A 26,201-nucleotide genomic window follows, 5' to 3' on the forward strand; every position below is an offset into this window, starting at 1 on the left:
GCATGACAGGAGAGGGCCGCCGCCCCCCCCCCCCCCGCGAAGGGAGGCCGAGGCCCGGCAGCCTCTCAGAGGGCCGGGGGGGGGCGAGTCCCGCGCCGGGGGGAGGGGGGGCTCTCTGCCCCCGAAGGGCGCCCGGGGCGTTTCCCGGGGCGGCGCTGGGGGCCGCTCGCTCCCTCGCCCCGTTCCACGAGCGGAACCTGCTGCAGTGCCCCGGGGGTTGGTGGTTCAAGCGTGCTGTAAACGGAAGGCAAATGTCTTGGGAAGTTGCAGCAGTTTTCACATATTTGCCCATCTTTTATCATCGTTTCAAAGCTCTCTCTCTCCCCCCCCCCTCCTCCCCCGGCCAGGCGCTTGTAGAGAAAACCTTGCTTGTTTTAAGACCAACATTTTAAGGTACATTTCCAGAGGGGTCCTTTTAAGGGCTGGGAAGTTCAAGATAGTCAAATGGGCTCAGGCGTTGATTAGCCGTGACATTATTTGGTTTGAGAAGGGTGAGACTCATACGTGACATAGTTGTTGGAAGCATGTTCCAGGCAGTCTCGTTTTTCAATTTAGAACATCTAATGAAATAAAACTGAACTTCTCTTTCTTAGGAAATATTCTTAGGACAGAGAATTATAGCGGCAGTCTCCCCACCCCCCCTCCCCCCTCCCCCCTCTCTTAGAGGTGATGAATTTTCCTGGGACAGCCCAAAATAATGACAAAGGACAATTGCAGCAAGAAACCCGTTTGTTTGGTGTGTGGAATTCATGACAGGATTTTCTGAAGCCCGTTATCTTAAATTCTGCCCCTTGAACGGGTATTCTTCACAAAACATTTTAGGAACAGTAGGGTGCATATTTTCTTGCACGCTGCGTTTGTAAGAGAGGGTCTTTCTGGAGCTTCTGCTCTGTGGCTTTTTTGTTTGTTTGTTTTGATGCTGTATTCTTTTTCTGTCCATTTCTGACTGTGTACATTTTCCCTTCTCCCCACAGATGTGCTGTCTTTTGGATTTGTAAGGATTAGCGGAGCCATGTCACAGATGTTGCACATAGAAATTCCCAACTTTGGGAATACTGTCTTGGGCACCCTGAATGAGCAGAGGTTGCTGGGGCTCTACTGTGACGTCTCCATTGTTGTGAAAGGACAAGCTTTCAAGGCACATCGGGCTGTCCTGGCTGCCAGCAGTCTCTACTTCAGAGATCTGTTTAGTGGGAACAGCAAAAGTGCTTTCGAGCTCCCTGGTTCGGTGCCCCCTACTTGCTTTCAGCAAATCCTTTCCTTTTGCTACACGGGGAAGCTAACCATGGCTGCGAGTGAACAACTTGTTGTCATGTACACAGCAGGTTTCCTCCAGATCCAGCATATTGTGGAGAAGGGAACGGACTTGATGTTCAAAGTGAGCTCTCCGCACTGTGATTCCCAAACCACCATGATAGAAGATCCCAGCTCAGAACCACAAAGTCCTTGTAATCCATTACAGGCCCCTCCTGTGCCCTGCGTCATGTCTCCTTCCATGCCCATCCCACTACTCACTCGGATCAAGCATGAAAATCTGGAGCTGCAGCCCACAGCGACGCCAGGAGCAGCCACCAAAAGGTCCCTGGAGGCCAGTCTGCGGGACACTACTGGCGGGAGCTCCTCCAGCACAGCTTCTCTGAAGTTATCTCGCGTTTCTTACTATGGGATGCCCAGCCTCGCCACTCTTCTCCCAACCATCCCACCAGTACAGTACTCGCAGGGGGAGCGGACCAGCCCTGGGAGCAGCAGCATCCCGACGACCGACAGCCCTACATCCTATCACAACGAAGAGGATGAAGAAGATGATGAAGCTTATGATACCATGGTGGAAGAGCAGTACGGGCAGATGTTCATCAAATCCACAGGTGGCTATACAGGTGAGAAACCGACAAGAGCGTTACTTTCATTTAAGTGTCTTTTTTGTTTTTCACCCCTAGGTAACCCCTTCTTTTAGTCTTGACAGAAGCTGGTAGTGTTAATGTCAAGAATTTAAACAGAACCATTGACATTAGGTCGTGTTAATTTTTATTATTTTTATATAAATCTACTTAGAAAATACCAATAGAAAACATACCAAGACCAAGTTACAATTATCGATAAGAATACACAGTTTAGTTACATGTAATACGTGTAGCAGAACAACCAGTTAATCTGTTCCATATGATATGTTTGTCCTAAGACAATGATTATTCTTAGGTTGTTATATTTGGCCCAAATAAACACAAGGTACAACTTAATCCTGGCTTTTTATCATTCCAGTATATTTTTTTACCTGTTGGGATTGCTGATTTCTGACTAACATGTTGATTTGAAAAATGGGTACGATAGAGTTTATTTCCATGGGGAGATTTAGAAAGCGTAGGAAGTGCCCCCTAACTCCTCTCTTCCATCCCTGTTAATGGACATGGTACATTAGTGTACATAGTAGAGTAGCAGCTGAAGGAGAAGGCTGGTTGGTTAGAAAGAGAATGTAGATCAGTGGTACTCACTCCACCTCATGGCAAGCCACATCTGCAGTTGCCATCAAACATGTTCTTTAATTGTCCGTTTTATAGGGAGGTTTATCTCAGATTCATTACCCCATTACTTGATATGATCCCCGGTCACATAACCACCAATAAGGGAAGGCTCCATTTTTTTTATTAGATAAAAATGTTAGGATTACATGTCAAGTTGCTAAATTTTGTGCATTAATTTTTAAATTTCGGGCATTGTATCTTCTTAAAGTTGATCTTTTTTCCTTTTAATTGTATCCTTGCTTGATTAATTTGTATGCTGGTCTTAGGACCGTAATGAATGAATGGATGGATGGATGGATGAGTGGATGGATGGATGGATGGATGTGGATCAGTGGCACTCACTCTGTCTCATGGAGAGCCACATCTGCAGTTGCCGTCAACCAAAAGATCCACATTTACTTCTCTCTCTGTCGTGAAGCCTGCAGTTCAGGGATGCTCTCTTGCGGCTTGCCCGTTCCCCTGGTGGTGGATGTTTCAAAGTGAGAACTTCTGGCCAACCCCAAGCCCAGCAGGCAAGGGCATTGCCCACTTTCATGAAACTTGAGGCAGGTGCCACACTGAGGATTAGTGTTCAAACGAGCCACAGGTAGCTCCCAAGTCACTGGGTGGGTATCTCTGATACTCGGCGCTTTTCTGGATGATCCACTCTTGACATTGAAGATTACTTTTGAATGGATGGCTGTGGAGGTGGCCTGGCCTAAGCCCTAGTAGGCAACCATTTTGGGGTCCCTTCCTGACCAGGGTGGCATTGCCTACTGACCAGTTACTAAGCCCAGCAGATGGCATGCAGCCATATTTTGGAAACATCACCTGAATGGCAAGATGTACCAACAACGCTTTCACGCTTATTTTCTGGCCAAGGGAGAGATCCAGTTTGAATCTGTTTATTTATTTATGTTATTTATAGTGTGCCTTGCTCATTCAGAGTCAAGGCAAATTATGCAGTGTAATTCAATCTGATCAATGGCTGGGACATTGAATAAACAATAAAATAGAACAAAGGAGGCAAATATTTGAAAACAAGCAGAAATCTGATAGATAGTTAAAACAGTGTTGAAACAAAAAATAAGCAATCTGACATGAGATAGTAAACAACAATAACAGATAGTGCACAGTAGTATAGTCTACAGTCCCTACCCCTTTATCAAAGCATCTCTTTGAACCACTCCCTTAAAGCACAGCCGTATTACTTATGTGAGAAAGACTTCCTGAGCAATTTGATCTTGCAGAGTTTGTGGAAAGCCAGGAGAGCAGGCGCTTCCCCGACTTCTTCAGGCAGGCTGTTCCACAATGAGGGGCCACCACAGACAGCACACACGTATGGGCAGCTGTTGTCTTTGCCACTTTGCAGGGTAGCACCTGTTCAAGTGAGCGAAGCTGCCATGGTGGAGCATAGAGAGAGAGAGAGGCACTCCTGCAGATATGAGGGACCAAAGTCATTAATAAGGGCTTTGCATGCGATGGCCAAAACCTTGAATTGAGCCTGGTAACTGATAGGTAGCCAGTGGAATGACTGCAGAATGGGGACAACGTGCATGCTCTGCCTAGCTTCTGATAATGACTGAGCTGAGGCGTTCTTCACCAAGTGGAGTCTCTCAAGTTGACTTTGAGGGAGACTATGTAGAGTGCATTACACTAGTCTAGTCTCGACGTGAACCATTCCATGGATCCAGGTAGCCTGATTGGCTATGTGCAGACTGGAAAAGCTGCCCCCCAAATAATTCCAGTTTGAGGGCCCTCAGGCAAACTAAGTGATGGACAAAGTTGTAAGAGAACAGATTTCACAGTTGATGCCCAGTGGTAGGCATGCCTGAGCCCTTTGCCAGGGTCAAGGATTTCTGGTTATCAGAAGTGACTGTCTCTTCACTCAGCACACCGGCCTGAACAGGCTGGAAGGAGCTCAGAGATGAAGTGGCCAGAGGTTTGAAGTCCTCAGTCAGAGTGGAGGAACCAAGACTCCTACAAAGGAACTGGCAAGCAGGACGCATCTCCTGGAGCCACCCACTTCCTATTCATGCGGAGGCTCTCTTGAGGAGACATCCCACAGGATCCCCTTTGGACTGTAATGGGGACCCCAGCCCTGCTTGAGGTGGATGACGCTGGAGGAACACAGACCACTTCTACCTAGGGAGCCTCTCCCTCGAGGATCATGCTTTACTTATGGGGAGGTAGGACATACCTGAAAGGAATGGTTCATGTGAAGATTTTTGGATGTGAAGTGGCTGTCCTTCTGTATACTGGTAGAACAAATACCATCATCCAGGCTGAACTGTACCTCCACGTCTATGCAGCATCGCTCCCCATACCAGCAGGTGTGTTCGTGGGATCTGAGAATTGTGGGAAACTGTTTTGGTGGTAGTCCAGGTTCAGAATCTGGAGGCCTCCCTGATGACAGCTGTGATCCCACCGTTGCTAATCAGCTTCTGCCTGTCAGCCACAGCTTCCCTCAGTGCCATGTGTTGGTGCAAGGGGCACGCACTGTTCAGGGGCGAGATGTGCAGGTTGAAAGTGGCAAAGGGTAAGCTAGAGCTTCAGTGGAGACTTCCCTGCCCGTAGAGACCCTCTGTAGATTCTGTTCTACTAATTCTGTGTTTCGAGCTTAACAGGAGTCTGATTCCACCTAAGACAGGATGCATGAGCACGTGGCAATGGATGATGGAAACGTCTGGAGACCCCAAATTCAAGTTGAGAGTAGGCTTGCTTTGGAGAACCCCAGCTCTGGATCCAAGTAATATGGCCCAATCGATAGTGCCTTGACAGCAATGCAGATAACTCCTCCTTGAAGCCTGTGACAGTCCCTGGCTGGACATCTCGGCAAAGGGAAAAACATTAGAACAAATACTTGGGGGGGGGGGGTTGCCTTCCATAATTGATGTACAGACACATTCATAGAATCATAGGGTTAAAAGGTACCTCTAGGGTCACCTAGTCCAACCCTTTGCATAATGCAGGAAATTCACAACTATCTCTCCTCCCCATACCCCCAGTGAACCCTGCTCCATGCCCAGAAGATGTCCAAAAAATATAGTTGTGCATGTCCCCATTGCCAGGAGACGATCTGCACCCCACCACCTGCCCCTTTAGAACCTTTACCCATCATTTTGGAACCATTTTCCAGAGTGGTCGAGGATTTTGTAGTGCCTTTGCCTTACACTCCCAGAGGAACTAATTTTATCCTGGTTCTCCTAGATTAGGCCGCACCTTTCCCTGAAGCAATAGTCCTCCATACAACGAGATGCAGTCAAGGCTTTAATCTTCTTTTTTGCTGGAGTGGGAGCCCCCAGAGCGGTTTTAATAGATTATGGTCCGAGTTTTATTTCTCTGCTCTTTTAGCAGGTATATCAGACCCTGGGAGCCCACCACCTCGAACAACAGTCTTATCACCCACAAACACAAGATCTCATAGAGAGATTTAATCAGGCTCTTAAGGCCATGCTGTGCTATTGCAGTGAAGAATGATACAAAGATTGGGACTTTTTCTTCTATCTGTAATTTTTTTGCTGTTGGAGAAATCCAAAACCGTGTACTAGAGAGTCCTCCTCCTGCCAGATTTTCCGATGACATCCACATAGCCGCTTGGCCATTTTGGCTGAAGGTTGGACCAGGAAAACAGCCAGTGAATCCCTCTCTCAACCATAGGAGGGATTCAGTGTCAGAGCAATTGCAAGATCATCTCCAGTTAGCCTATGATGGGACACATGAGCATCTCCAGTTAGGCTCAACTTTATCAAAAACAACATTATGCTCTTAAAGCACAGATTTGGCCCTTTGTGGCCGGAGTCCTTGTCAGACCACGCGCCTGTAAGTGTCCAAGGTAGTGACCCCTGGAGAGGATGTTTCCCCATTCTCCGTTCTTAGGGAAATGCTACTTATGAGGTGTAACTGAGCTGCACTCGAACCAAGTGGCCATGGGAGGAGAGACAGATTTTTGAGGCCTGCTGATGAACTTCTAGAAGGGGAGGAGCTGCTGTCATGGCAAGATAACCCACCTTGACTCCCAGACCAGGGGTGGCCCATCCCGTCCAGCGTCCTGTCTCACACGATGGCCAGCCAGTTACTCTGGAGGGCCAACAGTGGGGCGTGGGGCCAAGGCCTTGCCATGATGAGAATAAGGAGAGCCAAGGCAGGGTAGTGGTAAGCGTGATGGGCCAGAATCTGGGAGACCCAGGTTCACATCCCTGCTCTGCCACGGAAACTCACTGGATGGCCTTGGGCTAGTCACACAGCTAAACCTACCTCACTGGGTTGGTGTGAGGATAACACGAAGGAGGAGACTCGTGTCAGTTGTTTTGGGTCCCCTTTGAGGAGGAAGGTGGGATATAAATGAAGCAAATAAATAATAAATAGTGCTGTTTCCTGTCTCTGGTATTAAGGTTAATTTTGATACTCCCTTCAGTCACCATGGCTAGTAGCCGCTGATAGACCTCTCCACCCTGAATTTTTTTTTTAAAAAAAATTCTATTCATAGAATTAAAAGCCCAATAAAAAGGGCAGAAAGCAAAATAAAGAAAAGGATAGTAAAAAGCTTACAAGAAGAAGAAGAAAAAACAGAACTCAGAAATAAAAGAAAACAAAGGATCTGTCACTGAATCTGTCTAATCCCCTTTTAAAACCATCTGTGACTGTGTGATGATTTCAAGATAGGTACAGATCTTCAAATGTTTATCAAAGGACTCAGACACAGACTTCTTCCCTCAGCACATTTCTCACCTGTCGCCACACAGACTTCCCCACGGACTCACTGAACTAGACGGGCCGCTTCCCTTCAGCGCTCTGACTAAAGGCTGCAGCTCCCTCCGGCAAGGGTACAGCTTCTGCCCTGTCACGGCGTGCTTCATTCACCCATCCAGCCCCCTTCCTTCTTGAGTTAGAAGCCTGCTTTTTTAACTACAGTAAATGTACATTCAAAACCCCACATTTCTTAAAACACACGCAAAATATTTACATGGCAAAACATTACAGTGGCCATCACTACATCCTCAGACTGTGAATTCCACACTTTAATCACTCGTATAAAGAAGTTTTTCTTTCTATTGTCCATCAACATCATTGGATGCTCTCAAGTCCTTTGGAAGTGAGAGAAAAGTTTCTGTCTCTACCCTGTGCATAATTTTATAAACCTCTGTCCTGCCTTCCTTAGTTGCAGACTTCTCCCAGCGGCATGCTGCTGGGCTGCCGTCCTCAGTCTTAAGTGGGGGGCATGGGAGAGGCAGCAGCCCCCACTAGCACCGTCAGGAGCCTGCTCTCTCCCCCCCCCCCGCCCAACTTATGAGACAGAGAGAGAAACAGGAGGACAATGCGTGGGAAGAGGCTGAAGAAAGCAGCAGGTCCGCTACTATAGACTCAGCAAGGCCCCACCAATCTGCCCACTCCTGGGGAGGGGGGCTGCGGGAGCTCAAGGATGGCCTCCTGCTTTCCCCTGCCCACCCAGAAGTAGAAATGGGTGGGTAGAAGGGGACAAAGATCTACCAGTGGCAAGGCCAGGGTTCAGCACGAGTCAAGGAGGGCACGTCATGGCAGTGGGGAGCAGAAGAAGAGACCGAGAGGGACAAAGAAGGCAGGAATAAGGATGATGGAGGAGAAGGATGGAGAGAGGAGGAGGCAGGAGAGAATAGGCTGCAAACGAGAGGAGTAAAGGAACAAAGAGAGGCCTCAGGAGAACAAGGAAAGAGTAAGAACAAAGGAGGTGACGAGGGGAAGAAAGAGAAAAAGGAGAAAAGAAATAGACTCTGAGGTGGAGCAGAGTGGGCTCAGCTGGGAGGCCAAGGGAAACGATCCGATGGAAGCTGCCCCCCATTACCTGGAGTTGCCTGTCAAGGGCCCCAACACCATTAGTCTTTGGCGTACTCTGAGCTAGCTGCTGAGACGGATCACATAGTATGAAACGGGAGAATAATCTTCTAAAAATATTTACTTCATTGATGCCCCTCCTTTCTGCCCAGTTGGGACTCGAGGTGCCCTACATCATTCTCCCCTCCTCCACTTTGTTCTTGCAGATACTTTGTGAAATGGAGCAGGCTGGGAGAGCGTGACTGGCCCAAGGCCACCCAGCTGGCTTCCGTGGCCGAGCAGGGAATCAAACCGGGGTCACCCAGATCCAAGCCCGTGGCTCTAGCCACTACCCTACATGGGCTCTCTGAAACACTCATTGTTAACCACTACGGGGCATACATGTTTTTCTGCCTCCCTAAGAATCTTCACAGGTGTGTAGAAATATTTGGTACTTAAAACAAGTGGATGCATTTCTTGGGAGAATAATAGTAAAGTCTTTTTCTCAAAATAATGTCATGTTATATATGCCCCAAACTGAAATCCTTGCAAATCAGAATTTGAAATTAGTTCATAATCCAGAATCTGACTTTTGAGATATTGCTATGTACATGCATGTATATCAAATACTAAAATCAAAAAGAGACCAGTAGCACCTTTAAGACTAACCAACTTTATTGTTGCATAAGCTTTCGAGAATCACAGTTCTCTTCGTCAGATGCTACTACAGACTAACATGGCTAACTCCTCTGCATCTATCAAATACTAGTGATCAAAGTGCTGAAAGGTCATCTAGCTTTCTTACCCTCATGACTACATGAAGCCACCTTCTAGTAAGGGAGAGACGGTTGGTCTGTCAGTGTCAGTCCTGCCCTCTCTTACTGGTGGCAGCTGTCCAGGGTCTCAAATCGAGGTCACTTGCTGCCTTACCCTTTTGAAAATGCAACCAGAGACCGAAGAGGAGCCCTTCTGTGTGCAAAACAGATACCTTGCCACCCTGCCATGGCTCCTCCCCTGGATTCCCTCTCCTCGCCCATCAACCAATAGCCGAGTCACCGCTTCAAGGCAATTCCAAGAGGCAGGGAGTGGGGGCACACGAACAGATGTGGAGCATGAGAACATCCCATGCTTCCCAGAGCCCATGATGCCTTCTAATGGAGCATTCGTGCTTCTTCCGTCCCCCTGAGTGCCTGTGCTCCTGCAGTAGCTAGAAGCTAAGCCAAAACGCTGCCTTTCAAATAATTAACATGATTTGAACGTCTTCTTTGCCTTTGGACCTTATTGTGGATGTGGCTACAGTGGTCCGTGTTCCTAAAATAAGATCAAACTGCCCCACCCCCAAAGTCCAACACCCTCTTTTTTGTTTCACTTATCTCAAACCATCCCTCTGTTTTTTAAAAGGCGCCCAGAGTGGCAAACAATCTACAAAATAGGATTCAGTCCAACAAGACCAACAAAACAGGAGCTCACAAATCAGCAAAAAGATCAATGTAAACCACAGCAGTGTCAAAGACACGTGGAACGTTTTGGGAAATGCATGTCCCGTAAGTCCCCGACGTAAGAATCTGCTTCATGCTGGAAATTTGTGGTTGAGTGTTTGGAGCTCTGAATATGTTTTCCCATAAAGGCCCATGTAGCAGATGACAGTCAAGTCCCCAGGTTAGCCCACAGAAGCCTGTTTAACTCATCAGGTGGCTGAAGTATATTTTCAATGAGGAAAAAAAAGCGGGGGGGGGGGAAGTACTGTTGTAAGACTGAACAGTAATTTGTACAGTAATTAAAGAAGTACAGTAATTAGAGAAGGTACAGTCAGTACAATCAGAAATGTTTGATGTTCCTTGAATGCTGGAGCTGCAGAAGGTCAGTTATTTCTTTAACTCACTTCTGAAGCTAAAATGCTTCAAGCTTTTGGATTCTTTCAGAAGCAGCTCTTGAAATAAAAGGGAAACGGTGGCCAATTCAACATAAATCAAAGGCTTCCCCCTTTTTGAGTGTCCCTCAAAAGCCTCTCTCCACTCCGCTTGCCTGAGACTCTCTTGCGGGTCTCTACTGCTTTTTGTTTGTAACTTACGAGCATCCTGTAGTGTGTTCTTCTAATGACAGAAAGCAGAAGGAAAAACAGCAACTGAAGGCAACGTTTACTTGGATGAGTTAAGTTGTTCACAGTGTCATAGAGTTATGCCCTTTTAAGCCAATTGAAATCAGTGCTCTGTTATGTTCAGGATGACACTGTCACTTACTTTATTAAAAGGAGTGTAAACTCATAAAGCTGAAATGTTAGCATCCATGGTGGTTGTTCAGCTGATGCCCTGCTGAGCTGGTACATGCTGGCTTTGCCCACTGACCTCAAGTGGTGGCAGAAGTGAAAGGGTGCCCACCGTGGAAATGAAAGAGCCGAGCTGAAAAGGAGTGTTCCTTTTTTGATGTCAAAGTTTTGCTGGTCTAGGCAAGACTTTAACTTGTCCTACATGCACACTGGAGACTCCGTCTCTGGGGAAAGGTGGAAAGAAAACAGCATGCTGTGCCGGGTCTTCTGAGCGGAGCTCTTTGTTATTTGCTGAATTGTTCTTACGAGCTAATATCACTGGAGTTGGCCCGTGTTAGGGAAGAGGAAAGGACCCCAGAGCATCCCTGGAAACAGCCCACTGCTGCTACCACCAGCTGTCAGCCAATCTCGCCTTCTTCACCCACTAGGAAATAGTTGGCGTCATCGTCTGCCCTTCGCAAAGCGCAGCACTTCCGCCCTTTGGGATGTTGCGCCAAGGGCTCTGGCCGCCAGCAGCATCCAAGCAGGAACTGTGAGTGAGAGCCTGACTTGTAAGACCACCACAGAACTTTGGGGAGAGGTCTTAATTTTGCAAACTTGGGGAATAGTTTAGTATATAGTTCTGTTCAATGTTGTATGTTTTTCTGTTTCAGTTAAATATATGTGTTTTGTGCTATCAAGATGTATGAGTGGGAGGTAATGTGGTGTTTAAATGAAGGTCCAGGTGTCCTGGGTAGGGGCTTGGAGTTGCAATAAACTGTCTCCTTCAAAAGTTAACTGAAACAGGAAATGGTGCCAGATGGACCTTCTTGGGGAGAAAGTTGTACAACCTAGGAGCCCCTTTTGAGAAAGATCTGCCCCTGAAAACCATCAGCCTAGCCTCTGAGAAAGTGAGAACACAGATGAAGATGCCTTACGATGGCTTCCCATTATGTCCCCTGCAGGGCGTTGCGCTCTACACACAAGCAACTCCTGGTAGTTCCTGGCCCAAAGGACATCCGTCTGGCCTCAACCAGGGCCAGGGCTTTTTCTGCCCTGGCCCCGGCCTGGTGGAATGCTCTTCTGTTGGACATCCGGGCCCTGTGGGACCTGTTACAGTTCCGCAGGGCCTGTAAAATGGGGATGCTCTGCCAGGCCTTTGGCTGAGGACCAGCGGGTGTCCCTTCTCTTCCACCTAAGACCACCACTTCTTCTGGGGCTGCCCTCAGCCGTGTGCTATGCCCATGTGTATGCCTATATACGGACTCCCGACTCTTCATTTAAGTAGCCTGTGGATACCGTGTCTGGACCATTTTAATGACTGTTTTAAGATTATTATTGATTTTATAGATTTATGATTAATTTATTGTATTTTATTAAAGTTATGAGCTGCCCTGAGCCCATTTGTGGGGAGGGCAGGGTATAAATCAAATAAATAAATAAACAGCAAATCAGGCTAGGTTTATATAGGAATAAACAGTCCTCAGGGTATTTTGGTCCCAGGCTGTGTTTTAGGGATCTAAACCAGCACTCGAATTGTTCATGGAAATGAACTGGAAGCCGGTCAGGTCTCTAAAGGGTAGTGATGCATGCTTCATGGAGTAGGCAACAGTAAATTGGCTGCTGCATATTGAACCAACTATAGTTTTCCAGGGCAATCTCATATTTCAGTGATCAGGGTTTCCACGGTATGTATAAGAGGGGCAAGGTCCAGGCCTCCAAGGAGTGGCACAGCCGGCAAATGCACTGACAAGAAGCATTCTTGACCATAGGTCCAGTCTATGCATCGAAGGATAGAGCTGGGGACATTCAAGCTTCGGCTGATTTTCTCCTCACTTGCCTTATCAGTGCCTTCAAGCATGGATTCAGAGCTTTGACAGAGCACCTTGTGTTGGAAGAAGAGGAAAGAGCAAATGCTGGCTACCATTTCCATGCTGATGGGCACCAGTCCCATATTCCCTGAGGAACTCACACAACAGTTTAATGCATTTGAAATGGAATAATGAATCCCGATGAAATCCTGTGATGTTGCATTTCACAAGATAAACACAGGGTGGGGCAGCTACTCCCCAGGACTTTCCTCTGGAAGTCAACTGCCAGACAGGAGCAGACTCACTGTCGTGTGTCTCAGTCCTCGACCAACAAAAGTGTCCATAGTCCATAATGTTTGAACTGCTGTGAGAAACATCCACAGGGCTGCACAGCTCCCGTCTATGTCTGGCCTTTGGCTGTCAACCAAGTTGTCTTTTCTGTCTGACATAAGATCACTTCATTTTAGTTGCTCTTCTCTGTGCTGCTGGTGGTCTGAAATTGTCCTTCACTGGAGACTTCCCCCTTAGGGGGTAGTGACCATGTCCTCCTTGAATTCCAGTTGCTGTGAGGGGCCAAGGAAGTTCGTAGCCAGACTCGTAGGTTAGATTTTCGTAGGGCCAACTTCAATGAACTCAGAGGCTTGATGAGAGTCATTCCGTGGGGGACTGTGCTGGAAGGGAAAGGAGCGAGTGAAGGGTGGGCCCTTCTCAAACATGAGCTTTTGCACGCTCAAGCCCTCACTATCCCAGCAAGACGGAAACATGGTAAGGGCTCCAAGAAACCGATGTGGATGCACAGAGAGCTCCAGAATAAGCTAAGGGAGAAAAAGGAAATGTTCAGGAAATGGAGAGAAGGACAGACCTCTAAAGAGGAGTATATGAGGGTTACTAGGTACTGCAGATCAGCCATCAGAGAGGCCAAAGCTCAGTACGAGCTGGTCTGGCCAGGAGGGCTCGCTACAATAAGAAAAACTTCTACAGATATGTGAGAAGCAAACTCAAGGAAAAGGAGGCAATTGGACCGCTGTTGGGAGTAGATGGAGAAACTCTGATGCAGGACAGAGAAAAAGCAGACAGGCTTAATGACTTTTTTGCCTCTGTTTTCTCCCTGAAGAACTCAGGCACATCTAGAGATAGTGGAAAATGTGGCAGGACACCTGGGGGGCTAGTTGACATTGACAGAGAGGTTGTGAAGAGGCATCTGGCTGCACTGGATGAATTCAAATCCCCTGAGCCAGATGGTGTGCACCCAAGAGTGCTCAAAGAACTTTGTAGAGAACTGTCTATCATCTTCAAGGCCTCCTGGAGGACTGGGGATGTGCCGCAAGATTGGAGAAGAGCGAATGTAATCCCAATCTTTAAAAAAGGGAAGAAGGATGACCCAGGAAACTACAGGCCGGTCAGGCTTCACCCCCGCGTCACTCTTCACTCCCTCCTCCAGGTTTTTGTGGTTCTCCTTCCACTCTCATCTCCGTCACCCATCTCAGGCACCTCAAAATGATTCTTGAGCTCCAGTGGACCAGAGCGTCGCCTTAGTCCATGTCTTCCGGTTTGTATTGCAGAACTGAGAGGAGTCTCAGAAGGGAGATCGACTCTCCCTTCTTGCCTTGGACTTATTTCTTCATGCTTGTGCAGAGCCCCCAGGCTGTTGTCAATAAAATCCTCTCCCTCCTTGATTTCCTGAAGGGTGGTGATCCTCTCCTCCAGGCTCTGAATCTTCTCCTCCAAAAGCCTGAGCAGCTTACACTTCTGACAAGCGAAGTCCGTCTTCTCTTCCTGGAGGAGAACAAACATGGCACACTCCATGCAGGTGACAGGAAAGGGGCCTTCCGTCGACATCATCGTCTTCCAAGTATAGCTGCAGGTCCCGTTCCTTCTCCTTCTCAGAGCCCAGATGGCTGTGATGTGCCTCTTGTGAGGAGGAGCCTAATTCAATCAGTCAATCAAGGCTCACTCAGTAGAGGGTGGGGCCAGCAAAACAGACACTCTCCAATTAGTAAAAATCCCCCTCTGGAATCAGCCCTAATCCAGGCAAAAAAGACAAGCAGAAACACTTAATCCAACTGGCACCACTTTACAGCAGGCTCTACACACTCACGCAGCCCGAAAAACTGTCCTCCCACACAGCAAATTCCCCCAGCAGTTAAGGCAGGCAACAGAAAAAGACTCCCTACTGCTCTAGTAGCTCCCTTTCCTGCTCCTTCTCAGAGCCCAGATGCTTTAGGCTCATCCTGCACTGGGCAGGGGGTTGGACTAGAAGGCCTGTATGGCCCCTTCCCACTCTGTGGTTCTGTGATACAGCGCTTGGTCCAAGGAGAGCAAGCCACCTCAACAAATGGAACAAAGTGTCACATTTTTGCCAGTCAGCATGTATGCAGTCACGGGAATCTGGTAATTAATTGAGTAGAGCCCCACGCACTCTTCTTTCCACTCGCGAAAGTGTTCTGTGGGAACATTAACATCTTTTAAAAAGGAGGAGGGAGGACGGACGGACGGATGGATTCCAGGTAGCTGCTTCTGCCAGGAATGGAAGTCTGCTGCCTTCATTGCGAATGTCATTGTGCATATGTTACATGCAGGAACTCCTCATTTCTCCCTGAATCCACTTCACCTTTATTATCTATTCCCTACCTTTCTCCCCAATGGAGACACAAAGCAACTTAAGTCATTCTCCTCTCCTCCATTTTTTCCTCACAACAACCCTGCGAAGTAAGTTAGGCTTATCTCATCCAGCAAGTTCTCAAGGGACTGCCCTGCTCATCACACGGGAGGCAAGTCTCAGCAACAACAGTAGCGGTGCTAGGGTTACAGTCCAAAGTCAGAGCCTGTGGTCAGGTAACGTAATCCAGACACAGAGTCCAACATCTCAGTTCAGGAGCAAGCAACCTATTCCAGAGGCGCAGTCCAAGGGCTAGACGGCAAGGTTCCAAGACTCAGTACCCGGCAGGTCAGGCAAGCAAGACACACTGTGGACCTGGAGAGGTAGTTTCCCTTACAGGTGATGCTGGACCCCACCTTAGGCTTCTTTCCAAAGCCGAGTTCACTCATGAGAAGAAGTGGGGCCCAGTTCCTGTAATGGGCTCTCCTGGAACTTCCTCAGCAGAGGGGAATCCTTGGGCCATCAAGCGCACCCTCCTGTGCTTGGTACAGACCTAGGCCCTAGCCCTTCACCTTCTCTGCTCACGGGGTCCATCAGGAAACAGTACTGGGTCCAGTGATGGGCAGGTGCGTGCTAGTTCAGGGGCTGGGTCCCTTCAGGGGAACCTCAAAGAACTTGCCTCACAGGATGGGTCTGCCAAGATGGGGCTTGAGGGCAGGTGGTCCTCCTTTGATGAGGACTAATCTTTTTACTTGACTCTAGTGTGGCCCATGATAAACGAGAGTCGCTTCATTTGCCCCATAATCCCTTCCCCACGCTGTTTCATCTTTCTTCCTGGCTGCCGCCGCCATATCCTCTCCCCCTTTCCCGCTTCTCTCCTTCCCGTTCAACAACCAACCCAGTATTCAGCTCTATTTATTCTTTATTTACTTCACGTTTACCCCCCACCGTTCTCCCCAATGGGGACCCAAAGCAGACCGTATCATTCTCGTCTCATCTGTTTTATCCTCATAACAACCCTGTGAGGTAGATTCGTTTAAGAGAGAATGATTGGCCCAAGATCACTAGCAAGCTTCCATGGCACCGTGGGGATCTGAACCTCAGTCTCCTAGGTTTGAATCTCTATATAGTCACAACCCACTATACCACACTGGCTCTTTTTTCCCCCTCCTTTCTTCTCCCAAGTTACCTCTTCCTGGAAGAGTCTGGCCAGACTGCAAAAGCCATGTGATAGCAAGTCACTCAGTTGTGCCAGTCCTAGCCAGGTTGTGCTAATATGAAAGCTACCACAGGGACCAGGTTTGCTGTGTGACATCAAATCATAGCCCCCTGGGTTAGTTGTGCAAATTGCATGGCAGCAAGTTGCCTAGTGGTTGCTGCTCAGTCTGGCCTAATAGGCCCTGCTTCTGGAGCAGAAGGGAGGAGAAGCAGAAGCGGACTGGGAGGCCAAAATAATCCTGGGAAGGACCCTCTCCTATGTCTTTTACTAGCAAAACCCAAAGTTTGAAGGCTGGCAATATTATTGTGGTTGCTTAGCAACACTCAAGATGGCCATTGTTATCTCAGACAGCACCCATTTCTTAAAGATACAGGCACTGCTTCTATTATTTGTAGTGGTTTAACCCTCTCCCCTTTTTTAAGATTTCAGGTTTTTCTGAAAATTTGGGACTTTTCTCAAGTTTGTAGTAAGATTTGTCTTGGCTCCAGTCTGTTCATGGCTCCAGTCTCTGGATTTAAGTATTCACAAATGGGGCCATATTGAGCATTAAATATATTGACAAGTGGGAACTTGCAAGGATGGGTAGTGGGCATCTCATTTCCCCCTCCCCCACTATTTCCCGTTTCCCATTCTTGGAAGCCCCTTGTGGAATGGCCTGCCTGATATGGTAAGAAAGGCAGACTGTAAACAACATAAGTAAAATAGCCTTTCTCCCCCTTTTCTACCTGCTTCTCTCCTTCCTGCCCACCAGCCAACCTACTTTTTCCTCATCTTCAGTTTTCCCTGCTTCCCTACCCATGGCACCCTCTACCCAGGAAAACTATGGGCCAGTTGCATGGTGGGAAAAGACTTGTGGGGGCACCTAATTTCCCTCCATATTATTTCCTTCTTCCTGGCAATGTATACATATTTACCTTTCCCTGATTCCATCTCTCCTTCCCCCCACTCACCTACCTTTTATCTGCCACCCATCTTAAGCTTTATTTAATATTTATTTCATATGTATGGCACCTTTCTCCACTGCAGAGACCCAAAGCAGATTACTTTATTCTTCTCTTCTCACAGAACAACCCTGTGAGGCAAAGGAATGAAAAATTCTGCAAACCCCTCCCCCAGATTTCCCCAATCCCTCCCAAAGGAGGGAGGGAGAAGCAGCCTGCCTAACCCGTTGGCTGGGTGCCCCTTTGTGGGTGCCTAGGACCAGTTTGGTGTAGTGGTTAAGAGCGCGGGACTCTAATCTGGAGAGCCAGGTTTGATTCCCCACTCCTCCGCTTGAAGCCAGCTGGGTGACCTTGGGCTAGTCACAGCTCTCTGGAGCTCTCTCAGCCCCACCCACCTCACAGGGTGTTTGTTGTGGGGATAATAATGGCATACTTTGTAAACCGCTCTGAGTGGGCATTAAGTTGTCCTGAAGGGCGGTATATAAATCGAATTATTATTATTATTTTCATCTTGTGTGGGGCTTGGGCAGGCAGGGTGCCACCTCCCTTGCCTTGTGCTGGGCTCCAGTCAGGCTCCAGCCAGGCTCCGACTTCTTCCCCACCTCAGGCCAGGCTTAGGCACCTCACTTGCCTCAAGTGGGCTGGGCCCATTTTTGCCTCCTGTCTTACCTCAGGTCAAGTGCTGTTGCCTCCCTTGCCTTCTTTTGCGTACCAGGTTCCACCACCTCAGTTGCCTCGTGCAGGGATTGGGTAGGCTGGGAGTTGTCACCTCCTCTGCTTTCTGCGGGGCTTGGGGTAGCTGGGTTCAGTCCTTCTGTTACAGGGCTGGCCCGACCTGGATGGGCGGTACCCGGGTGCTCTCAATGGCCAACCTCTGTCACACACCCCAGTCCTGTTCTTCTGCCGCCTGGGAGGCAGGAGAAGGGGGCTGACACCTTCACTCACCCTGTGCCAGGTTCAGCCCATGGGCTGAAGCCGGTGCAGGGTCTGCCAAACTGACAGCCCCCATTCTCCTGCTGCCCAGGGCAGCTGAAAAGGGGGAGAGTTTGAAGGAAAGAAGGCTCCCCAAGCCACTTTCTCCAGCCAACTGGAAAGGGTCCTTCCGCGTTTCACCTGGCCTTCACCCAGATGGAGTTTAAAGGGCCAGCCACAAACCCTGCCAAGCAGCTGATCTGCTCAATGAGGTTTGAAATTCTCCCCTCGTGGCTTATTTCACCCGATGGGAGGGAAAAGAGGGAGTTCCCTCCTCCCCCTCCCACTGGGTGAAATAAGCGGGAGAGGGGAACCTGAATTTTTTTTGCACACCTCTAGAGCTGTCCCGGCGCGGGTGAGGGAAGCTGTCAGCCCCCGTTCTCCTTCCGCCCAGGGCAGACCCCAGTTTGACAGACCCCATGCCGGCTTCAGCGGGGGTTGACAGCTTCACTCGCCATGCGCCAGCTTCAGCCCATGGGCTGAACCCAGCATGGGGACTGTCAAACTGACAGCCTCTTTCTTCTGCTGCCCAAGTGGCAGGAGAACGGGGCTGTCAGCTTCACTCACCCCGCACCGGCTTTGCTGAACCCAGCATGGGGTAAGTGAAACTGACAGCCCTGTTCTCCTGCCGCCGGAGTGGCAGTAGCAGCAGAAGAACAGGGCTGTCAGCTTCACTCACCCCGCACCAGCTTCAGCCCATCATCTGAACCCAGGACAGGGTCTGTGAAACTGACCGCCCCCTTCTCCTGCCGCCCTGGGCAGCAGGAGAACAGGGGCTGTCAGTGTGACAGACCCCGTGCTGACTTCAGCGGGGGCTGACAGCTTCACTCACCCCGCACAGGTTTCAGCCCATGGGCTGAAGCTGACCTGCAGTCTGTCAGACTGACAGCCCCCGTTCTCCTGCCACCCAGGGCAGTTGGAAAGGAGGAGAGTTTGATAGGAAGAAGGCTTGCAAGCAGCACGGGGAACTTTGTTCCCTTCAAACTCTCCCCCCATTCCTCCAGCCAGCTGGAAAGTGGGAGAGTTTGAAGGGAAGAAGTTTCTCTGCTCCGCTTTCTCCAGCCAGCTGGAAAGGGCCCTTCCGCACTTCACTGGGTCACAGTGGGTTTCCCCCGCAACACAGATGGAGTTTAAAGGGCTGGCCACAAACCGTGCCAAGCAGCTGATCTGCTCAATGGGGTTTGAACTTCCTCCCTCGCAGCTTATTTCACCTGATGGGAGGGGAATTCCCTCCTATCCCTCCCATTGGGTGAAATAAGTGGGAGAGGGGAACCGGAATTTTTTTTTCACACCTCTAGAGCTGTCAGCTTCACTCACCCCATGCCAGCTTCAGCCCATGGGCTGAACCTGGCGTGGGGTGAGTGAAGTTGTCAGCCCCCATTCGGGAACGGGGGCTGTCAGTTTTACAGACCCCATGCCGGCTTCCGCAGGGGCTGACAGCTTCACTCACCTTACGCCAGCTTCAGCCCATGTGCTGAACCTGGGGTGGGGTCTGTCAGACTGACAGTCCTTTTTTTCCTGCCACCCAAGTGGCAGGAGAACGGGGCTGTCAGCTTCACTCACCCCGCACCGGCTTCATCCCATCAGCTGAACCCAGTGCAGGGTCTGTGAAACTGACAGCCCCATTCTCCTGCCCCCTCAGCAGGAGAACGGGGCTGTCAGTTTCACACACGATCAGCGGCGTCAGCCTGTATGGCTTTACAAACAGCTGATGACTCGCATGAACCAGGTAAAAAAAGTTGTGGAGGTCGTGGAAAATGCGGTCCCACGAACCACGTTTTCACGAACCACAAATCGGCCTGTTTTGTGCGGTTTTTTGCTTCGTATTGTGATCTGTGCCCACCTCTATTCCCAACCCATAGGTTGCGTTCTTTGAACTCTTCTTCATGCTGTTTACCCCATTCCTTGAAATTAGAAGAGATGGAAGTATCCAACGAGACCCATTACCCATTTAACTTTCCACTTTCCTATAGAACCGGCTGATACCCTAGTTTTCTGTGGAAACAAAAGGGCTCTGGTAGGACTTGTGGCCTGGTTTTCAGTGAGTTTTTGTATAGCATTTAAAGCATGTGGCTGAGCTGTAGTAGCATTAGAACATCGGAATCTTGCTGCCATGTGTTTAATTTTGTTTGAAACAAAGAAATATGGGGACGTGTTTCTCCAGGAAGCATCTCCAAGTGCACTGGCAGGGCAAAATGGCCAGTGACTCAGTGCAGCACTGGATTGGAGTCCTTGTATTGCATTCTAAGTTTTAGCAGAGATATGTATTTATTTATGACTTACACAAGATAACATGAATTCCTCTTACAATTGGTTCACCCAGGCACTGGAACTGACTGACACCAGAACTAGTGATGGACAGCAGTAAATGTAAGTCAGAAGTAGGTTTCCCTCTGTAGGTGGCCAGGCGTCGTTGGAAGGCCTGGCCTCTTTCCTTCCCATCTTGCTGTTTGTTTTTTGTGATGTGGTCATTAAATGTAAGATAATGACTTGAAGAAATAGTTCATATTAGAGTTTTCTGCAAGTGGAATTAATGTAGCCAGTTAGAATACATTGGCAGGAGCGGGCGGTCAAGGATTCCCGTTTTTTTTAAAAAAAATTGGAATCACTGAGAGCCGATTTGTGGCTTTATATGAAAATGGTGGTGAATCTATAACAGTGTCCTTCCTTCTGTGACCCTGGACTTCATATATTTGTAAAAGAGGCCACAATTCTGCCAAATAAATTGACCCTATAAGTATTTCTCAGACATTCCCACTGTGTGGGAAAGGGGAAACAAGACAACAGAAGCCCCAGTATAATCTTCCTCCATGGCAGTGCTTTGGAAGGGAAGGAAGGGAAACATCTCTGAGAGATTATGAAGGGCCTCTGAAGCTGTCTGCTGCTGCCTCTTGTTCCAAGGTCTTTTCCTGCGCAAGGATTTTTCTTTGCAGCTCAGAATTCCCCTTTTCACACTCAGTGTGAATTTTCTTGCAGCAGAATTAACCTGTAAATATTGCTTATCTACCAATAAAAGATCTCTATGCTGTCTGATGGAGCGAAGGTAAAAGTCTCAAGCTGAAGATTAGGGGTGTGCACCCCCTCAAAAAATGTGGTAAATTTGCATCCAGGTTTAAAGGAACCCCCCCCCCCCCCAAATTTGGGATTCCAAAACTCGGGGAAAGATTCTCTGATCTGGTTTTGGCAGACTAGAGAATCCCAGACTTATCCTGTCATTATTTCCTATGGAGAAAAGTATACCAGGGGATGGGGTTGGGGGGGGGATTTTTCAAGCAAACTTCATAAAATTTCCAGGGAACGTACTCCTGACTGTCCACAAAAGAACCCCCAATTTTCAGAAAGATTGGACCCCTGGGTCCAATGACCCCTGAACAAGGTGCCCCCCCGCCAGTCTCCATGGTTTCCTATGGGGGAAACATTTCCAAGGAAGCTCACAGGTAGAAACACACAGGAGCAAGGCTGCCTCTGGCCAGAGGCACCCTTCCAAATGCAAGTTCAACCCAGAGAAAGTCCAACAAACTGAAGCAAGAAAATGGATGGAATCCACCCCAGATCCAAAGCGAATCAAGGGGACCAACTTCAAACCAGAGAATCACATCAAAACAGAGAATTCTACCCATACCGAACTAAAATGAGGGGACACGGTTGCAACTTAATCCAACAGAAACAGTGTTACTCATAACAGCCAGGGAGAACCCAGAGCTAGTAAGGAAACACCACAGAACAGAACCAAGCAAGTACCCATCCACAGACACAAGGCAATGTGGAACAAACACAGTTGTTGCAGCGTAGTATAAGATGGATCCCCCTTGGCTTCAGAAGGAAAGTTGAGAGGGAGGGGTCATTTCAGAAAACTGGAGTTCTCCTCTCCCTCTGCAGTGTAGCCTATAATGTAGCCTACAACGCCACTCCCACTGGCTCAGGGGAGCCTCAAGTTGCAGGTTGTAGCAACCCTTCATCACTGGCCAGTTCTCCCACCCCTACAATGAGAAAAGTAAACATTGCACACAAGAACAACATATACTTGCACAACAGCATTCTGTAGCTTCATTTTGGGTGTTTCTTAGGGTTTGCCCCACAGGTTTGGGTGTTTCTCTGCTTTCCTTAACATCTCTCTCTCTCTCTCTCTCTCTCTCTCTCTCTCTCTCTCTCTCTCTCTCTCTCTCTCTGACTCTTCCTGTTCCAGTGGTGAGAGACACTGCTTGTCTTAATTTTCTGCACAGATTTGTGCCAAGGTGCTAGCTGGGCTGGTGTTTTCGGAGTGTGGGAGGCATGTTTCCAAACTGGAGTTTGAGAGCCAGTTTGGTGTAGTGGTTTAGAGCGGCGGGTAATCTGGAGAACTGGGTTTGATCCCCCCCACTCCTGTTATTTTATGCTGTGCCAACTGGATCAAGTGTCCCTCCTGCTGGTTTTCTATCTAAAGTTTGACTTTTGGAAGAGTGCTTTTCCCCACCTCCCCAGCACAGGCTGACAGAGGATGCAGGCCACAGGGTGGGCTCACTTCACTCACTCAGAGAGTCCAGAGCTGGGCAATCAAAGAGCGGCAAGTTGATCTGCAGGGAGACCAGCTGCTCAGCTCTTCAGGCAAGCAGGCAACGTCACCAAAATGGAAAAAGATGCGCTTGCTCTGCAACTTGTCAGAGAGTGTGAGAGGAGCCTTTGAGCCTCAAGAGGGAGGTCTGGCCAGACCGCCTCTTTGTTGGCCCAGTAACTCAGAAGACAGGTGGAAATCAGCTCTCAGGGCTCTGAAACATAGCCCTGACCATGGCCTCCGCCAAGTCCTGGCTCATGCACCTCCCATTTCCAGTGGGGCCGAGTGCATGCCAGATCCAGGGATATTTCAGGGGTGGCTGTGGGGGGAACCTGCTGAGAAGGGGCCGTGCAGGGAACAGCAGAGCTGGTCCCCCACCCCCACCCATTCCCTCTGCCTCTCCCGACCTGTGTATGCCACATTCTCAAGCTGGTGAACTTCCCCGGCCCACTTGGGGAAGTGCCATTGATGCAAAGGTCACACATGGTCACCAACATGTACAGCTCCTTCTCAGTGAGAGGTTGCAGCTGGGACATGATGCTCTTTTGCAGCCTTCTCACAAGCACGCACAGTACTGGGACAAGGACTGCGTGTCCTGCACCTGAGTCCAGGAAGGAGATCACCATACGAAGCGTCTGCACCAGAGGAGCGACCAGACTCAGGGTCGCTGTATCATACGAGGCCGCGACAGGGTATTTCTTAAAGGGCCTAAGAATCTCCACTGTTTGAGAGATGGCCAGCCAGGCCTCTTGGCTAAACTCACTCTTCCCCTTCCAAGCATCACTCTCCCAGGGCCATCATGTGAGGTGGCGGCTGCTCCACCAAATGATCAAGCATGGCATGAGTGGAGTTTCAGCAAGTGACCATGCTCCAGGCAGTGCTCCAGCATGCCTGTCCTGACCTGCTTCTGGGGCAGTTGGTGAGTTGCTTTCATGCTGTGTGAGAAGTGACCCATGAGACGCCAGCATCTTTGGGGTAGATCGTGCTCACGAGTCACAGTGACCTGTCCAGGTTCTTCTGTAGAACCCAGACCCAGCACACCATAATGAGGTGAAGTTTGTGGGCCACGCAGTCAATGCACTTGAGGCCCAGTTGCCCTGCTGCTGCCTTGATGTTTGCACCACCATCAGTAACCATGTATCCTGTGGGAATGTCCCTGCCTACCTGACCCAGTAATTGCCTCTCAGGGGAGGCAGTGACGTTCTCTGCTGTGTGTGCCTCATCAAGAACCTCAGCATGGAGCGAAGCCTTTCAGTAGCTGGCCCAGTGCCCCCCCCAACTGACCCTGCCTAGCACTGGTCATCCCACCCCCACCCAGAAGGCCATTGAGTTGCCACCAGTTCACAGTCAGAAGTACGTGTGCTCCAACAGACTGCAGGTCCAGACGTTGGATGTTTTCCCATAAGCACAAGACAGCCGTGCCTGCACATGCTCCATGGCAGCCCTGTAAGGGGAGGGCACCACAGTTCTGCTCCACATGATGCAACCAGGGGGCTGTGCCAAGGACAGACTTCTTGGAGCAGCCCATGGAAGCTGATGTTGTTGACCAGGGAAAAGGTGATCATCGATGGTGATCATCTTGGCAATTTTCCAAGTGACATGCTTCATTCCCCTCTGGATCCCCCTCTTGGCACACTCCCAGCAAACATCTCCCTCAGAGATGCTTGACATCCCTTCCCTAAAGAAGACTGGGGTGGGGGAGCGCCAGAAGTGGTCATGGAATGACCCTCCCTCTGCTGGTGGTTGTGTGGCACCCACCTCTCCCCTCTGAAGAAGCACTAGCTGGTGGTGCTTCTTCAAGTGGTACTTGAGGTTGGCCATTAAGAGATGATGGAGGTCTTTCTCTTGACTGACCCAGAACTTACCATGCTAGTAGCATAGTGGGGGTTCTGTGTCATCTGGAAGTGCTCCCAGATGTCGGAGGTGTAGGGACACTCACATTGCTCTGCATCTGCGGGCATCCCAGGAGCCACCTCCTGTGAGGCACTCAGGACAGATGCACTGTGTCAAGGGGGGGGCAGAAGGAGATGGCCACGGTTGAAGGGGTTGAGATGTGGGGGTCAATTCTAACATCTCTTCCTCTTCTTCCGCCATCCTCTCTTCCTGCCTTGCCTTGAAAAGCCTGCTCCGGGCCTCAGAGGAAACTGGAGAAGCGCTCACTGGTGGTGGGTCCCTCTGCCAGTCCCTCCAGAATCCTCTGAGTCCTTGGGGCGAGCTCGAAACCCAGAAAACTTAAGTCCCCCAAAGGACACCTCATGTTGCTGCTGCTGCTGCTGCTGCTGCTGCTGGGTCTCACGAGGCAAAACAATAACTATTAATAACTAGTATAACAATTACAAAAGTAGTGCAGTGCAACAGCATACCTCTCAGTGAAATGCCATTCCTCCCCCCCCCCCCCCGCCCCTAAAAACACAACAGTCTCAGGAACTCTCAGCTGGCAAACAGCAATTCTTTTCTCTTGCCTTGTAGGGAAAACAAGTCGCAACAAGAAGAAAGAAAGGCTGTTTCCCCTCACACAGAAAGAACACTAACAGTGAAATCCTAAGCAGAGTTACTCCAGTCTAAACCCATTGAAACCAATGGGCTTAGACTGAATGGACCAAAGGGCTTTGACTGGAGGAGCTCTCCTTAGGATTTCATGGTTAGTCTCTCAAAAACGGCAAGCAGCAGCTGCTCTCTCCCTTTAACCAGCATGCAAGGAAACAGGATAAAAAAGACCAGTCAGCCAATACAAGAACAGCAACTAAGATCAATCAAACAAACCATAAAAAGCCAAAGTGCCCCTGACCCACACAGACACACACACACACACAAGAGCAAAAGCAGTTTTTAAAACTGTTCGACTGTTACACACAACTTCTCCACCCATCCCTCTATCCTTTACTTCCCAGCCACCAGGTCAATCTGTCTTCCCTCAAAAGAAAGAAAAAAAATGAGTCTACAACTCTCAAACCAGGTAGAAGTCTTCCATCAGGCAGCATGTAGATCGCTTCCTACAGGTGGCGGCAGCAGCAGGCAGTAAATCCACTGGTGGTGTGCATAAATCCCAGGCCCAAGAGCCACAGCAGCACTCGGTCAGCAGTCTTTCCAAGGTCAGACCGCACAAAATGATGCTTTCCTTAAGTGCTTGTAGGCAGTTTGCAAAACGCTCTCTCCTTGTCCCAGAATCCCATCTGCCAGTTGAGGGAAGATCCTGCAAGGATGGACCACTCACTCCCCCTCCCTTCTCCCCTGTTGGGGGAAAAAATGGGAAAGTCCCAGGAAGGAGCCAGCCAAGGCTGAAGCTGTATTCCTTTCCCAGATCAACCCAGATTAATAATAACTAATAATATTTATTTATTTATATATTTGGGTGTCTCAATCTAGGTTCCTGAATCAAACCTAACTTGAACTGAGTAAACCAGATTTTAACAAATTGGCATGAATCCAGCTTTGAAACCTGGTTCCTGGAACCCGATTGCATACCCTTTCTGAAGATTTGATTCCTCCTGTTTCCTTTGGGTTGTAGCTGTGGCCGCTTGGCTTGTTATCCTTCCTGAATGACATCTGGTTTTCTTTCCGATGTCCCGCAAGGTAGTTCTTCTGCAAGCACAGG

General features: G+C 49.1%; 1 protein-coding gene across 1 annotated transcript in view; it reads left to right on the top strand.

The window, feature by feature from the left end:
• The first annotated feature begins 981 nt into the window (after window positions 1-981).
• NACC2 (NACC family member 2) overlaps window positions 982-26,201 on the top strand; it is a 64,118-nt gene continuing 38,898 nt past the window's right edge. Inside the window, exon 1 of the mRNA XM_054998328.1 lies at window positions 982-1,877. Coding sequence (XP_054854303.1) covers window positions 1,013-1,877 — 865 coding nt within the window. The 5' untranslated portion in view covers window positions 982-1,012. The remainder of the gene's footprint in view (window positions 1,878-26,201) is intronic.

Source organism: Eublepharis macularius, chromosome 14, assembly GCF_028583425.1.
Source record: "Eublepharis macularius isolate TG4126 chromosome 14, MPM_Emac_v1.0, whole genome shotgun sequence".
NCBI lineage: Eukaryota > Metazoa > Chordata > Lepidosauria > Squamata > Eublepharidae > Eublepharis > Eublepharis macularius.